This window comes from Mustela nigripes, chromosome 18 (assembly GCF_022355385.1).
Source record: "Mustela nigripes isolate SB6536 chromosome 18, MUSNIG.SB6536, whole genome shotgun sequence".
Classification (NCBI taxonomy): Eukaryota; Metazoa; Chordata; class Mammalia; order Carnivora; family Mustelidae; genus Mustela; species Mustela nigripes.
In genome coordinates, this window is record NC_081574.1 from 38191066 (window position 1) to 38207347 (window position 16282).

A 16282-nucleotide genomic window follows, 5' to 3' on the forward strand; every position below is an offset into this window, starting at 1 on the left:
AAGACGACGATCAGCCATGTAGGTATGGGTTTATTTCTGGGTTTTCCATTCTGTTCCACTGATCTATGTGTGTATTTTTTTCTCTTTTAACAAGGCTCCACAACCAATGTGGAGCCCAACTTGGGGCTTCAACTCATGACCCTGAGCCCCAGGCTTGAGCTAAAATCAAGAGTCAGACTCAACCAACTGATCCACCCAAGCACTACTCTATGTGTCTTATGTTTATGCCAGTTACTGCTTTATAATATAACTTTAAGTCTGGCATTGTGATACCTCCAGTATTGTTTTTCAAGATTGCTTGAGCATTGTCTTTCCCTTTCTTTGCATTGCCTTAAATTTCTTTCTTTAGTGTTTTATAATTTTCAAAGTATACATCTTTCACCTCTTTGGTTAAATTTATTCCTAAATATTTGCTTTTGGTGCAACTGTAAATGAGACTGTTCTCTTAATTTCTCTTTCTGTCACTACTTTATTACTGTATAGGAATGCAACAGATTTTTGTCCACTGATTTTGTAACCTTAAACTTTACTGAATTCATTTATTAGTTCTAGTAGTTTTTTGACAGTCTTTAGGGTTTTCTATGAATAGTTTCATGTCATCTGTAAATAATGACAGTTTTGCTTCTTCCTTACAAATTTAGATTCCTTTTTCTTATCTGATTTTTGGACCTCCAGTACATGTTGAATAAAAGTGCTAAGAGTGGACATCCTTGTCTTATTCTAGACCTTAGGGGAAAGCGCTCAGCTTTTCACCACTGAGTATGATATTAACTATGGGTTTTTCATATATGGCCTTTCTTATGCTCTGGTATGTTCCATCTAAGTTACCTTGTTGAAGGTTAATGTCATGAATGGATGTTGTACTTTGTAAAATGCTTTTTCTGCATCTACTGAAATGACTGTATGGTCTTTATCCTTTCTTGTGATGCTGAAATGTTCTTTTCTGAGCCTGTGCCCTTATGTTTGCACCAACACCTTTCCCTACCCCTCTGTTACTAAATGTACTAATGTACTAGAGGCTCTTCTGTTTTGCTAAACAGCAACCCATAAACCTGGGAATGGCTCAGAATAGGAAAGGGCACTCAAAGAAGACATACAAATGGCTAACAGACACATTAAAAAATGTTCATCATCATTAGCCATCAGGGAGATTCAATTTAAAACCACACTGAGATACTACCTTACACAGGTTAGAATGGCTAAAATTAACAAGACAAGAAACAACAAGTATTGAAGAGGATGTGGATAAAGGGGAACCCTCCTACCCTGTTGGTGGGAATGCAAGTTGGTGCAATCACTTGGGAAAACAGTGTGAGGATTCCTTAAGAAATTAAAAATAGAGCTACCCTATGACCCTGCAATTGCACTACTGGGTATTTGCCCCAAAGATATAGATGTTGTGAAAAGAAGGGCCATCTGTAACCCAATGTTCACAGCAGCAATGGCTACAGTTGCCAAACTGTGGAAGGAGCCAAGATGCTTTTCAACAGACGAACGGATAAAGAAGATATGGTCCATATATACAATGGAGTACTATGCTTCCATCAGAAAGGATGAATACCCAACTTTTGTATCGACATGGACAGAACTGTCCATGGACATGGACAGGAGGAGATTATGCTGAGTGAAATAAGTCAAGCAGAGAAAGTCAATTGTCATATGGTTTCACTTACTTGTGGAGCATAAGGAATAACATGGAGGACATTAGGAGAAGAAAAGGAAAAGTGAACTTGGGGAAATCCGAGGGGGAGACGAAACATGAAAGACCATGGACTCTGAGAACCAAACTGAGGGTTTTGGAAGGGAGGGGAGTGGGGGAATGGATGAGCCTGGTGGTGGGTATTAAGGAGGGAACATAGTGCATGCAGCACTAGATGTGGTACATAAACAATGAATCTTGGAACACTGAAAAAAGTTAAATAAAAAAAAAAAAAAAAAAAGGAAAGGGCACTCCAGTTTTTATGGCCCTAAGACTTAAGAGTTTTTCAGGACCAGGCCAGGAGGCTCTAAAGGCTGTTTAAATGATCATACGGTTTTTATCCTTCCTCTTATTGATGTGTTTCACAGTGACTGTTTTGTGAATACTGAACCACATTTACATACTGGGAATAAATCCCAGTTGATCATGGTGTATGATTTTTTTTAATGTATTGTTGGATTCAGTTTGCTAATATTTTGTTGAGGATATTTGCACCCACATTCATGAGCGATATTAGCGTATACTATTCTTTTTTTATGGTATCTTTTTCTAGTTTTGGTATCAGGGTGATAACAGGCCTCACAGAATAAAATTGGGAGTTTTCCTTCCTCTGTATTTTTTGTAATAGTTTGAGAAAAATAGGTATAATTTCTTTAAATGTACGGTAGAATTCTCCTGCAAAGCTGTCTGTTCCTAGAGGTTTGTTTTTTGGTAGTTTTCTGATTACTGATTCATCTCATTGCTGGTAATCAGCCTGTTCAAATTTTCTGCTTCTTCCGGCTTTAGTGTTGTAGGGCATATGTTTCTAGGAATTTATCCATTTTTTTCTACATTGTCCAATTAGTTGGCATATAGGTTTTCACACTATTGTAATACTATTTTAATTGCTTGTATTTCTATGGTATTGGTTATTACTTCTCTTTAGTGATTTTGTTTATTTGGATCCTCTCTCTCTTTCTCCCTCTCTTTTTTAAAATGAGTCTTGCCACAGGCTTATCAGTTGTATATTTTCAAAGAACCAGCTCCTGGTTTCATTGATATGTTCTAGTGGGTTTGTTGTTGTTGTTACTTTCTATATCACTTATATCTACTCTAATTTTTATTATTTCCTTCCTTTTGCTGGGTTTGGATTTTTGTTTGTTCCTCTTTTTCCAGCTCCTTTAGGTATAAGGTTAAGTCGTTTATTTGAGGTTTTCCTTGCTTCTTGAGGTAGGTCTCTATTGCTATAAACTTCCTTCTTGAACCACTTTTGCTGCATTCCAAAGATTTTGAACTACTGTTTTCATTTTTCATTTGTTTCCATTTAAGTTTTGATTTCTTGGTTGACCCACTCATTATTCAGGAGCATATTATTTAACCTCCATGTATTTGTGTTTTTCCCAGATTTTTTCTTGTGGTTGATTTTTAGTTTCATAGCATTGTGGCCAGAAAAGATAAATTATACGACTTAGATTTTTTTTAATGTGTTGAGTGACTTGTTTTGTGGCCTAATATGTGATCTATTCTGGAGAATGTTCCATATACACTTGAAAATAATGTGTATTCTGCTGTTTTAAGATGGAATGTTCTGAACATGTCTATTAAATCACTCTGGCCTAGTATGTCATTCAATGCCAGTTTCCTTGTTGAATTTCTATACAGATGATCTGTCCATTGATACAAGTGGAGTATTCTATTACTATCAATTATTTTACATTTGTTATTAACTGTTTTATGTATTTTGTGTATTAACTGTTTTATGCATGTTGGGTGCATTCAATAATCACTTTAAATGTAAATAAACTGAATTCTTGGGGCACCTAGATGGTTAAGTTGGTTAAGCATCTACGTTTGGCTCAGATCATGATCTCAGGAGGTCTGGGATCAAGCACCGCATTGGGCTCCCTACTCAGCAGGGTGTCTGCTTCTCCTTCTCCCTCTGCCCCTCCCCTCTATTCATGCTTTCTCTCTCCCTCAAATAAATAAATAAAATTTAAAAAAAAAAAAAAAAAGAAGAAGAAGATGCTTACTAGGTATTTATCCAAAGGATACAAAAATGTTTATTCAGAGGGGTCACATGCACCCCAGTGTTTACAAAGCAGTACTATCAACAATAGCCAAGGGGCATCTGGGTAACTCAGTCAGTTAAACATCTGCCTTCAGCTCAGGTCATGATCCCAGGACCCTTGGATCAAATCCCACATCAGGCTCCCTCCTCACTGGGGAGTATGCTTTTCCCTCTCTCTCTCTCCCCCTCACCCCTGCTTGTGCTCTCTCTTGCTCTCTCTCAAATAAATAAATAAAATCTTTTTTTAAAAATAGCCAAATTATGAAAAAGAGCCCCAATGTTCATAGCAGCAATGGCCACAATCACCAAACCGTGGAAAGAGTCAAGATGCCCTTCAACAGACTATATATATACATATATATATATATAAAATATGTATGTGTATATGTATGTGTGTATGCATATATGTGTGTCTGTGTGAATTTATATATATATATGTATGCATACATATATATATATAAAACAGAGTATTACTCAGCCATCATAAAGAATGAAATCTTGGGGCATCTGGGTGGCTTAGTCAGTTAAGCATCTGCCTCTGGCTCAGGTCATGAGCTCAGAGTCCTGTGAAGGAGCACTGCATCAGGCTCCCTGCTCAGTGGGGAGTCTGCTTCTCCCACTTCCTCTGCCTTTCCCCAATGCTCATGCACTCTCTAATAAATAAATAAAATCTTTAAAAAAAAGATTAAAATCTTGCCATTTCCAACAATGTGGATAGAACTAGAGTGTATTATGCTAAGTGAAATAAGTCAGAGAAAGACAAGTATCATTATGATTTCCCCCATATGTGGAATTTAAGAAACAAAACAGATGAACATAGGAGAAAAGACGAAAAAATAAACTAAGATAAAACAGAGAGGGAGGGAAATCTCTTAACTGTAGAGAACAAACTGAGGATTGCTGCAGGGGAGGAGGGTACGGGGATGCACTAAATGGGTGATGGGCATTAAGGCAGACACTTGGGATGAACACTGGGTGTTATACATAAGTGATGAATCACTGAATTCTACTCCTGAAACCTCCCTCCCCTCCCCCCCCAAAAAGACGCATCAAATGTTAATTAACTTCAGACCTAAACCAAAAGTGAAGGGATGGGAAAAGACACGTCTTGCAAGAGAAAAAGAAAAGTTGGGATAGCACTACTGAAATAGACTTTAGTAATAAAACAGTAATTTTAACAGGTGATAAAGAAAGACATTACATAATGAAAAGGATAAATCCAGGAACAAGATATAACAATTTTAAGTATCTATGTGCCCAACATAGGACCATCTAAATACACAAAGCAATGACTAACAGACTCAAAGGAGAAATTGATAGCAATACAGTAATAGGAGAGGACTTTAACACCCCACTTACATTAATGAATACGTCATCCAGGCAGAAAATCAATAAAGAAACAATAGTTTAGAATGACACATTAGACCAGATGGACTTAACAGTTAAGTACAGAACATTCCATCCAAAAAGAGCCGAATACATATTCTTTTAAAGTGCACATGGAACATTCTTCAGAACAAATCACACACTAGGGCACAAAACAAGTCTCAATAGATTTAAGACTGAAATCCTATTGAGCATTGTTTCCAATCATAATTACATGAAACAAAATTAATTACAAGAAAAAAAAACTGGAAAAAACACAAGCATGTAGATGGAAAATAACATGCTACTAAATAACCAACGGGTTAACAAAGAAATAAAAGAGGAAATAAAAAAGAATACCTGGAGACAAATGAATAGAAACACAAAGGTTCAAAATCTTTGGTATCCGGCAAAAGTTGTTTTAAGAGAGATGTTAATAGCAATAGAGACCTGCCTCAGGAAACAAGAATATTCTCATAAACAAATGTTATACCTACAGAAACTAGAAAAAGAATAAATAAGGCTCAGAGTTAGAAGAAGGAAGGAAATAATAAAGATTAGAGTAGAAATGCATGAAATAGAGACAAGAAAAAAAAAAGAAACAGAAAGAAAAGATCAGTGAAACTAACAGTTCTTGGAAAGATAAACAAAATTGATAAACCTTAAGCCAAACTCAGCAAGAAAAAAAGACAGAACTCATATAAAGAAAATCAGAAATGAAAAAGAAGTTACAACCAACATTATAGAAATAAAAAAGATTTTAAGAAACTACTACAAAAAATTATATGCCAACAAAGTGGATGACCTTGAAGTGGATAAATTGCTAGAAATATATAATTTTCCAAAACTGAATCAAGAAGATCTAGGAAATCTGAACAAACCAATGAATCAATAATCAAAACACAACTAAGGAAGAAAATTCAGGACTAGATGGCTTCACAGGTAAATTCTACCAAACACTTAAAGAAGAGGTAACACCTACCCTTCTCAAATAATTTTAAAACTATAGAAAAGAAGAAATGCTTCCAAATGTATTCTAAGAAGCCATTATTGTCCTGATACCAAAACTAAACAAAGACACAATTTAAAAAAAGGAAATTACAGACCAATGTCTCTGATGAACAACAGATGCAGAAATACTCAACAAAATATTAGCAAACCATATTTAACAATACATTAAATGATTCATTCACTATGATCAAGTGGGAGTCATTTCACAATAATAAGAAAGGTTCAATACCCATAATTCAATCAACATGTTACACCACATTAACTAAATAAAGGATAAAAATCATATGATCATCTCAATAGATACAGAAAAACATTTGATAAAATTCAACATCCATTCATGATAAAAACTTTCAATAAAACGGGTTTTAGAGGGTAGATACCTCAACATAATAAAGTACATATATGAAAAACCCACAGGTGATGCCATAGTCAACAGTCAAAAGTGGAAAGCTTTCCTCTAAGAGCAAGAACAAAACAAGGATGTCCATCCTCCCCACATTACTTATATAACACACTACTCAAGTCCTAGTCACTGCAATCAAACAAGAAATGAAATGCATCCAAATTGGTGAAAAAGTACAATGGTCATGATTTGCGGAGGACATGATAGTATACACTGAAAACCCTACAGTCTCAATCAAAAATTATTAGAATAAATGAATTCAGGAAAGTTGCAGTATACCAAATTAATATACAAAAATCTGCTCCATTTCTATACATTAACAAAGAAACAGCAGAAAGAACAATTTAAAAAACAGTCCCATTTGCAACTGCCTCAAAAAGAATAAAATAGGGGCGCCTGGGTGGCTCAGTGGGTTGAGCCGCTGCCTTCGGCTCAGGTCATGATCCCAGGGTCCTGGGATCGAGTCCCGCATCGGGCTCTCTGCTCAGCGGGGAGCCTGCTTCCCTCTCTCTCTGCCTGCCATTCCATCTACTTGTGATTTCTCTCTGTCAAATAAATAAATAAAATCTTTAAAAAAAATAAAAATAAAAATAAAAAATTTAAAAAAAAAAAAAAAAAAGAATAAAATACCTAGGGATATATTTAACGTTAAGACCTGTACGTTGAAAACTATAAGACACCAATGAAATAAACTGAAAACAACAAAAACAAGTGGAAAGACATAGCACACTCATAAACTAGAAGAATTAACATAGTTAAAATGTCTATACTACCCAAAGCAATCTACAGACTCAATGCAATCTCTACAAAGATACCAACAGCATTTTTTGGTGCACCTGGGTGGCTCAGTCAGTTAAGCATCTGACTCTTGGTTTTGGCTCAGGTCATGGTCTCATAGGTCATTAGATCAAGCCCTGCATCAGGCTCCACACTCAGTGGGGAGTCTGCTTGAAGATTCTCTCCCTCTGCCCCTCTCCACCATAAATAATCTTTGAAAAAAAGAAAAGAAAATACCAACAGTATTTCTTACAAACTAGAACAAATAATCTTAAAATCTGTACAGAACCATAAAAGAGCCCCAATGGCCAAAACACACTTGAGAAAAAAGAACAAAGCTGGAGGTATCACAAATCCAGTTTTCAAAATATACTATAAAGCTATAGTCATCAGAACAGTATGGATATGGTATGACACAAAAGTAGATACAAACATCAATGGAACAGAATAGAGTCCAGAAATAACCCCATGCTTTTATGGCCAATTAATGTACAACAAGAATATACAATGGGGAAAAAAGAATATACAATGGGGAAAAAAGACAGTCTCTTCATTAAGGGTCTCGGGAAAACTGGATAGCTACATGCGAATGACTGAAACTAGTCCAGTTTTGTATACCATACACAAAAGTAAATTCAAAATAGATTAAAGACCTAAATTAGGACCTAAAACCAAAAGGCTCCTAGAGGAAAACAAAGTATGTACATATTTTATATATTGACATCAGCCTTAACAATATTTTTCTGGATCTGTCTCCTCAAGCAAGGGAGACAAAAGCAAAAATAAACTATTGAGACTGCATCAAACTAAAAAGCTTTTTGCACACTAAAGGTTACTATCAACAAAGTAATAAGGCAATCTATGAATAGAAGATATTTGCAAATTTTATATCCACCAAGGGGTTGATATCCAAAATATATAAGGAACTCATACAACTTAGCACTACAACACCCCCAAATAATCTGATTAATAAATGGTAAAAGGACCCAAATAGACATTTTACCAAAGAAAACATCCAGATGGCCAACAGACATTTGAAAAGATGCTCAGTACTACTAATCATCAGGGAATGCAAGTCAAAACAACAATGAGGCATTACCTCACACCTGTCTGAATAACTATTATCAAAAAGATAAGAAATAACCAAGTGTTGGCCAGAATGTGGAGAAAGGCAAATTTTGTGCACTACTGGTAGGAATGTATATTGGTGCAGCCACTGTGGAAAATCAAATGGCAGTTTTAATTTTAAAAAATTAAAAATAGGGGCGCCTGGGTGGCTCAGTGGGTTAAAGCCTCTGCCTTGGGCTCAGGTCATGATCCCAGGGTCCTGGGACTGAGTCCCACATCCAGCTCTCTGCTCAGCAGGGAGCCTGCTTCCTCCTTTCTCTGCCTGCCTCTCTGCCTACTTGTGATCTCTGTCAAATAAATAAATAAAATGTTTAAAAAAAAAAAAGAGAGAAACCCTCACACTTAAAAAAATTAAAAACAGAAATATCATATAATCTAATAATCCCTCTTCTGGGGAGTCACCCAAAGAAAATAAAAACACCAATGCAAAAAGATATATGTACCCCAATATTTGTTGTAGCATTATCGACAATAAGTAATACCAGAATATATAAAGAATTCACATAACTTTTGTGTCAACTATACTTCAATGGGAAAAAACTCTCATAGGGACACCTGGCTGGCTCAGTTGGTACAACATGAGACTTTTGATTTCAGTGTCGAGTTCAAGCCCATGTTGGGTGTCTACAAAAACAATCAAACAAAAACTCTCATAACCTGAAAATAAAAAGCAAACAACCCAATTCAAAGATTGGCAAATACCTTGAGTAGACTTCTTCAAAGAAGACAAATATATTGCTAATAAGCATATGAAATGATCAACATCATCCATCTTAAGTGAAATGCAAATCAAAACTCCAACCAGAGGGGCACCTGGGTGTCTCAGCCTATTAGGCGGTGGACTCTTGATTTCCATTCAGGTCATGATCTTGGAGTCCTGGGATTTGGCCTGCACTCAGTGGGGAGTCTGCTTCTGGGTTCTCCTCTCTTCTGCCCCTCTTCCGCCCACTAGCGCACGTGCATGCCCGCACACTTGCTCTCTCTCAAATAAATAATAAATAAATCTTTAAAAAAAAACCCTCCAATGAGATACTACTTTACACCCATTTGGATGACAATCATAAAAAGAATAGAAGGTAGCAAGTGTTGGCAAAGATACAGAAAAATTGGAACCGCTGTTCACTGCTGATGCTGCGAATGTAAAATGGGCCAGCTACTGTGAAAAACACTTTCCTTAAAAAGTTAAAAATAGAATTACCATATGATCCAGCAATTTCAATTGAAAGCAGGTACTCGTACACTAATGTTCAATGTTGTATCAGTATTTGTTGAACTAACAGCCAAAAGGTGGGAGCAACTCAAATGTCCATCAAAAACAAATGGATAAACAAAATGTGGTATATACATACAATGGAGTATTATTCAGCTATAAGAAGGAATGCTATTCTGATATGTGCCAGAATGTAGCTGGACCTTGAAAGCGTTATGCTAAGTAAAGTAAGCCAGACACAAATGAACAAATATTGTATGATTCCACTTTATGAGGTACCCAGAATTGAGTAATTCATTTAGATAAATGGTAGGATAGAGGTTTCCAAGGGCTGGAAGGAAGGAGAATGGGAAGTTATTGTTTAACTGGTACAGTTTCTATTTGGAATGATAAAGTTCTGGCAAGGAAGTAGTGACGGCTAGACAACATTGTCAATGTACTTAATGCCAATGAACTGTGTTCCTGAAGTGGTAAATTTTATGCTGTGTTTATCTCACAATACAAAAAAATAACTATAATGGCTCAAAACCTCAAAGAAATTACTGAAAAGAGACAAAAAGTTTTATCTAAATTGTAAACTACACATGCTCCCCTCTCCCAACTCCTTGCTAATTGGTAACTTCAGTAGAAGTAACAGGATTACAACTGCCAACTGAATTTGAATCTGAACAGCTGGACAGGAACTTAAACTGACCTCCTGCCCAATCATATGACAGACTGAAGATTCTAAGTATAATATGAAGTACCTTATATATTTTGAAAAGTTACTTCTAAGGTAGATCCAAAATCGATTATTTATCTTTACCTATTGGCCTTGGTTCTGTCCATGAAGCCACATAAAATAATTCTAATAAATCTAATTCTTCCAATAAAATAAGCCCTGATCATATTTAAAGACAGCTCTTATGTCCAACAGACTTTTCCACTAAGCTCTATATCCCCAGTCCCTTCAAGCATTTTATATGGTTTTTATAGCTTTACCCACTCTGATAACTTCCCCTGAATGTTTACCAGTTTAAAATTATTCACCCAAACTGTAAATTACCCAAATGTGACCTTTATCTGGTTATTTTGACTAATGCAGCATAATACTGCTAAGTTTTTCACATCTACAACATACAATTGCCTTTTTAAATATAAAACTATTGGTTTGGGGGTACCTGCATGGCTAAGTCATTAAGCATCTGCCTTCGACTCAGGTCATGATCCCAGGGTTCTGGGATCAAGCCCCGCATCAGGCTGACTGCTCAGCAAAGAGCCTGCTTCTCCCTCTCCCTCTGCCTGCTGCTCCCCCTACTTGTGCTCTCTCTGTCAAATAAATTAATTTAATTAAATTAAAAAAAAAAACTTTTGGTTTACACTTTATTATCTTTCCAGTCTGTGGGGAAAACTTTGATTATATAAGTAATAAATCCCATAGCAGGAAAATTAGAGAAATAAGGAAAAAACAAAATATTTAAAAATTAATCTTATCAAAAATAATTTTTAAACAGTATAGTTTACTTGACCTTTCAATCATCAGTTCTCACTCAAAAATTCCATGGATACTTCCACATGATAAAGTTATATCTGCATCTCATTCTTCTTCTTCTTCTTTTTTGGTTTTTAAAAGATTTTATTTATTTATTTGACAGAGAGACTATGGACAGACATGGAACACAAGCAGGGGGAAGGGATAAGGGGAGAGGGAGAAGCAGGAAGCCTGAGGCAGACCTTGATTCAAGGCCCTGGGATCATGACCTGAGTGCAAGGCTGATGCTTAATCAACAGAGCCACCCAGGTGCCCCTGCCTTTTCATTTTTTTGATGATATCCTTTGAAGCACGCAAGTTGGGAATTTTTTTTTTTTTTTTAAAGATTTTATTTATTTATTTGACAGAGAGAAATCACAAGTAGATGGAGAGGCAGGCAGAGAGAGAGAGGGACGCAGGCTCTCTGCTCAGCAGAGAGCCCGATGCGGGACTCGATCCCAAGACTCCGAGATCATGACCTGAGCCGAAGGCAGCGGCTTAACCCACTGAGCCACCCAGGCGCCCCTGCAAGTTGGGAATTTTGGTGACGTCTAATTTATCTATTTCTTTTCTTTTGTCGCTCATAATTTGTGTCATATCTAAGAATCCTGATGTTTAAAATCTTTTCTATAATTTTAGAGCAAACTCACTGATTTGTAATTTTAGAAATTATTTTTTCTATTTTGTATTTTTTTCTATTTCTGTTTTCAATGACACATACTTATACATAAAATTTTATTTATCTCCATGTGTTAACACTTAAATTTCTAGTTTATATCCCAGTGTCTACTTAATGATATATAAACACCTGAAGCCTCTAAGTTTTATTCCTGATTCTATAACAGTAATTTTAACTTTAATCTTAATTCCCTCCATATTGTCCAACTTTGTTCTTTTGCTTGTTTTTCTATTTAAAGACTAAAAGTACTTTTCTTTTTTTAAAGATTTTTATTTATTTCTTTGACAGAGAGAGACACAGCCAGAGAGGGAACACAAGCAGGAGGAGTAGGAGAGGGAGAAGCAGGTTCCCTGCAGAGCAGGGGGTCCAAGCGGGACTTGATCCCAGGATGCTGGGGTAATGACCTGAGCAGAAGGCAGGCACTTAACGACTGAACCCAGGCGCCCCAAGAATTAAAATATTTTGTACTTACTATCTCTATTACCTAAAAATTGAAGGATTCAATTATGAAAATTACATTTTAAAACTGTGATATTTCCATGGAAAATATTTTTTTCAAAATATGGTATTTAAATTTTATCTCATGAGACAGCCAACAACAGGAACAATATACGGTAGCATTTAGAGCCTAGTGAAAAATAAAATACATTAGCAAAAATACAAGTGATGAGAAAAACAAAAGCAAAAGAAAAAATTAAGTGCCCTTATTGCCCACAGCTCATTGACAAGTCCTTGAAACAGGGTGACCTTCCTCTAGGAACTCAGCTGCCTCAATATTGACCCCTTGCTAAGGGCAAAAGGCAATCTTAGCTTAACACTATCCTGACCCCGCAGGGTCCTGTAAATCGACCTTAATTCCTTTGGAAACTTCCTTTATCTCTACCCCTCCCACCCCAAGATATATGTTATCAATCATCCTCCATGCATATGGCCCACTGATACACATCTGAAGGGTCTCACAGGGTCTCACGACTAACGTTTAATTAGAAAGTAATAAATGACCTTTTCCTAACAATAGCGAGCCCCCTCAAGGTCCTGGAAATCTTGCTTCCAAAATTCTTTAGAGGAGTGCCTGGGTGGCTCAGTCAGTTAAACATCCCCCTCTTGGTTTCTGTTCAGGTTAGGATCTCAGGATCCTGAGATTGAGCCCTGTGTAAGGCTCTGTACTCAGCAGGGATTCTGCTTCTCTCCTCCCTCTGTCCCCCTGCCCCCCTTCTCTAAAATAAATAAATCTAAATAAATAAATTGTTTAGAGACTGATGCTACCTATAACCCCCTCCCAACTTGAAAATACACTACCAGTCACCCGTCAACCCCAGTGCAGCTCTTTCTGCCCACAGATCCCATTCTCATTCTTTAATAAAACCTCCTTTTTAGGGGTGCCTGGGTGGCTTAGTGGTTGGGCCTCTGCCTTTGACTCAGGTCATGATCTCAGGGTCCTAGGATGGAGCCCCATAATGATCTATTTGCTCAGCGGGGAGCCTGCTTCCCCTTCTCTCTCTGCCTGCCTCCCTGCCTACTAGTGATCTCTCTCTCTCCCCCTCTGTCAAATAAATAAAGTTTTTTAAAAAAACAAACAAACAAAAAAAAAAAAACAATCTCCTTTTTGCACTGAAGACATGTCTACAATTCTTTCTTGGCTGTTGGCTCCAAACTCCATTTCCACATCACAATTACCGAGCTCTATTACTAGGTTCTTTAAATGAAGTATTAAAAATTATTAGAAGCAATCAGAAAGCAGTGGCCCTTGCAAATATACATTATTTCAATTCTTTTGTCCTTTAGTCTCACCTGAAAAGTGCATATACCAGGGTAGCAATCAAAGCGAAACTGACCACAACTGCCACAAGTACTTGGTCACTTACTCCTTCTATGACTGAATCATCATCCAATTTCAAACTTTGAACTTCACCTTGATATTTGGCCATTCCAAGTCTAAAAGATAAAGAAAAAAAAGTTACAAATGACACAGTGAAAATAACATATACTAATCAAAACCACACAAAGATAACTGACTTCTAATGTATATAATTTTTTTAAGCACCCACTTAAGGAAAGTTGCATTAAGTACAACTCTAGTGGAGATTCTCCTGTTAGAGTTCTTTAAAATTTGCCAGACACATTATTTTGAGGACTACAAAATTTTATTTCCTTTAAGATAAACAATTACTCTAATTTATCATCTATTCACTTTTTTTAAAAACAAAATCTTTTAAAAACACCCTTTCTTTTTCAAGCTCTGTTCCTTTAATCTTAAGGAAAAGATATTCCTCATGGCCAACTGCTCTTCTCATTCTTGTATACCAAATGAATTCTCCCAGTAAATCAGATCCCTCTTCACCCTCACAGCACTGAGTGGGTCCTAGAATGTACCATGGATGGATAGGGAAGGCAATGTATTTTCTTCTTCTGTTAATATTCCTGTATTATCTCGCATAGTGCTCTGCACACAGTAGGACCTAATAAATATATGTTTAAATATGAGTGACTTACCTTACTTATTGTTAGTAATTTGAAAAGTAAATGACATTTAGGCTATAGGACATTTGTTATCTATACTAAGATTAGTTGAATTAATGAAAATTTGGGGGCTTGAAAAACTATTAGCCTCACCTGGAACTAAGCTCAGCTTATGGTTGAGAATTCTTTGAACTGCCTGGAATATGGAATCACTCTGAGGCTGCATTTCCTTATGAAGAGAAAAGGGAGGATATGAAACTCTCCTTCCCATACACTAAGCTTCAGAAAAATGGTAATACCCAATTCCTATAGGTATGAAGGGAAATAACCCAAGTATCAGAATCCAAGTATCACAGGTAATTCACATTTTATATTGCAAAACAGAAAAATTTAGTCTCTTAAGACCCTTAAAGGAAAACATAAACATATATGACTGTTATAACTAAATAAAATTCTGTATCTATGTAACATTGCACTGAAAAGTTTGTCATCAACCTACTGACTCTGTTAAGAGGAAACTTTGCGAAAGTCTAATACCCTTGAAAGAATCTGAATTGGCTGCTGAAATAAGGAAAATACCTTATGGAAGAAACCTAAGCAAACAAACAGATCAAAGCCAAATTCCATCTTTACACATAGTAAGAGCCAATGTATCAGGAACTTTCTAATGATGGGTTTCAAACAACCATCATGAAGGCCACACACCAGGAAACTCAGAAGCAGCTCTAATTTCATTATTTCCATTCAAAAGAATAAGCAAACGAACTGCCAACTGAAACTGAATAAACAGCCTCAAATAAACCAGGGGTGGGTCACGCAATAAATTTAGGCGTTTATTTTACCAGATTTCCTTTTTATTTTTTTTTTAAAGATCTTATTTTTAAGTAATCCCTAAACCCAACGTGGGGGTCAACCCCATAACCCCAAGATCAAAAGTTTTAGGCTCCAATGACTAAGCCAGCCAGGAGCCCAGGTTTCTCTTTTAAAATTATAAATGCTTTCTACAGCTGTGTCAAAAGTCCTATGGGCAGTGAGAACTACTTGCAGCTGTACAAAAGATAACCAAAATGTTATTTCCTTGTGTCAAGATTTCAAGTACCTTCTGAATCTAATTACTTCACAGAGTTGTAACGACTTTTCCCAATGGTATTAACTTTGGGCAGTTTACTACTACTGAATGGGAGCAGAATTTGTCACCCCCAAATCATGATTTTTTTTCTTTTTTTTTTAAAAACAGCAAAGGAAAAGTTCTGAAACTCAAGAAGTTATCCTTCCGTGAAAGAGACATACAAGGGAAATCTCCATTTGTAAAGGTATCTCCCTCTCAATACCTGAAGAGGACGAAATCCCTACAGACTGTTCTGGAGAAAGCACTGACTTAAATCTGCATAACAACTTTACCCTTGTTTACTGTGCTTTTCCTGGTAACCTCCCGTGACTGTGTCTACCCCGCCTCCCCCACACCTTTGTCTTTAGCTGAAGGCGGTATTTAATATGACTGCTTGGGCCATTTTGGAGTTTACTCAGTTTTCTTAGGTCTCGCCCATGTACACAGGAAGTTTATAAATTAAGCTTCTGTTTTTTTCTTGTTAATGTCTTTATTAGAGGGGAGTCTCGGCCCAGAACCTAATAGGGTAGAGGGATAGTTTTTTCTTCCCCAGACTCCTTTGTATTTTTTTAAATGGGTTACATTTGTTTCGGTGTCCTTCCAAGTATAATCAAGGGTAATGTGAGTAAATTCCACTGCACAAATTATGTTTTTTCACTCTGCTGTATATTTAACTTCTTTGTAAATAAGATATTGCTTATGATATTGCTTCAAGCACAGTTCCAAGAGCTCAGAGATCCCAGGATGCTCTAAGTATTACAGAGCCACATAATGTTATTTGCATCATTTTACTGCAGAAGCTCCCGATGTTATTGAAATGAAGAGTTATTTTTTACTTCCACAAATTCTGGTATTGCAAAGAAAGTGTTTGGGCAGAGAGAGGGG

General features: G+C 36.5%; 1 protein-coding gene across 7 annotated transcripts in view; it reads right to left on the reverse strand.

Annotated features, from left to right (window-relative positions):
• Positions 1-16282, reverse strand: part of RNF170 (ring finger protein 170) — a 46186-nt gene that overhangs the window by 25906 nt on the left and 3998 nt on the right. For 4 of the 7 annotated variants that reach the window (XM_059384059.1, XM_059384054.1, XM_059384056.1 and 1 more), the window contains exon 2: positions 13621-13764. In XM_059384059.1, coding sequence (XP_059240042.1) covers positions 13621-13757 — 137 coding nt within the window. In that variant the 5' untranslated portion in view covers positions 13758-13764. Of the gene's footprint in view, positions 1-13620; positions 13765-14442; positions 14519-16282 lie in introns of all 7 variants that reach the window. The other 3 variants (XM_059384057.1, XM_059384055.1, XM_059384060.1) reach the window with 2 other exon arrangements.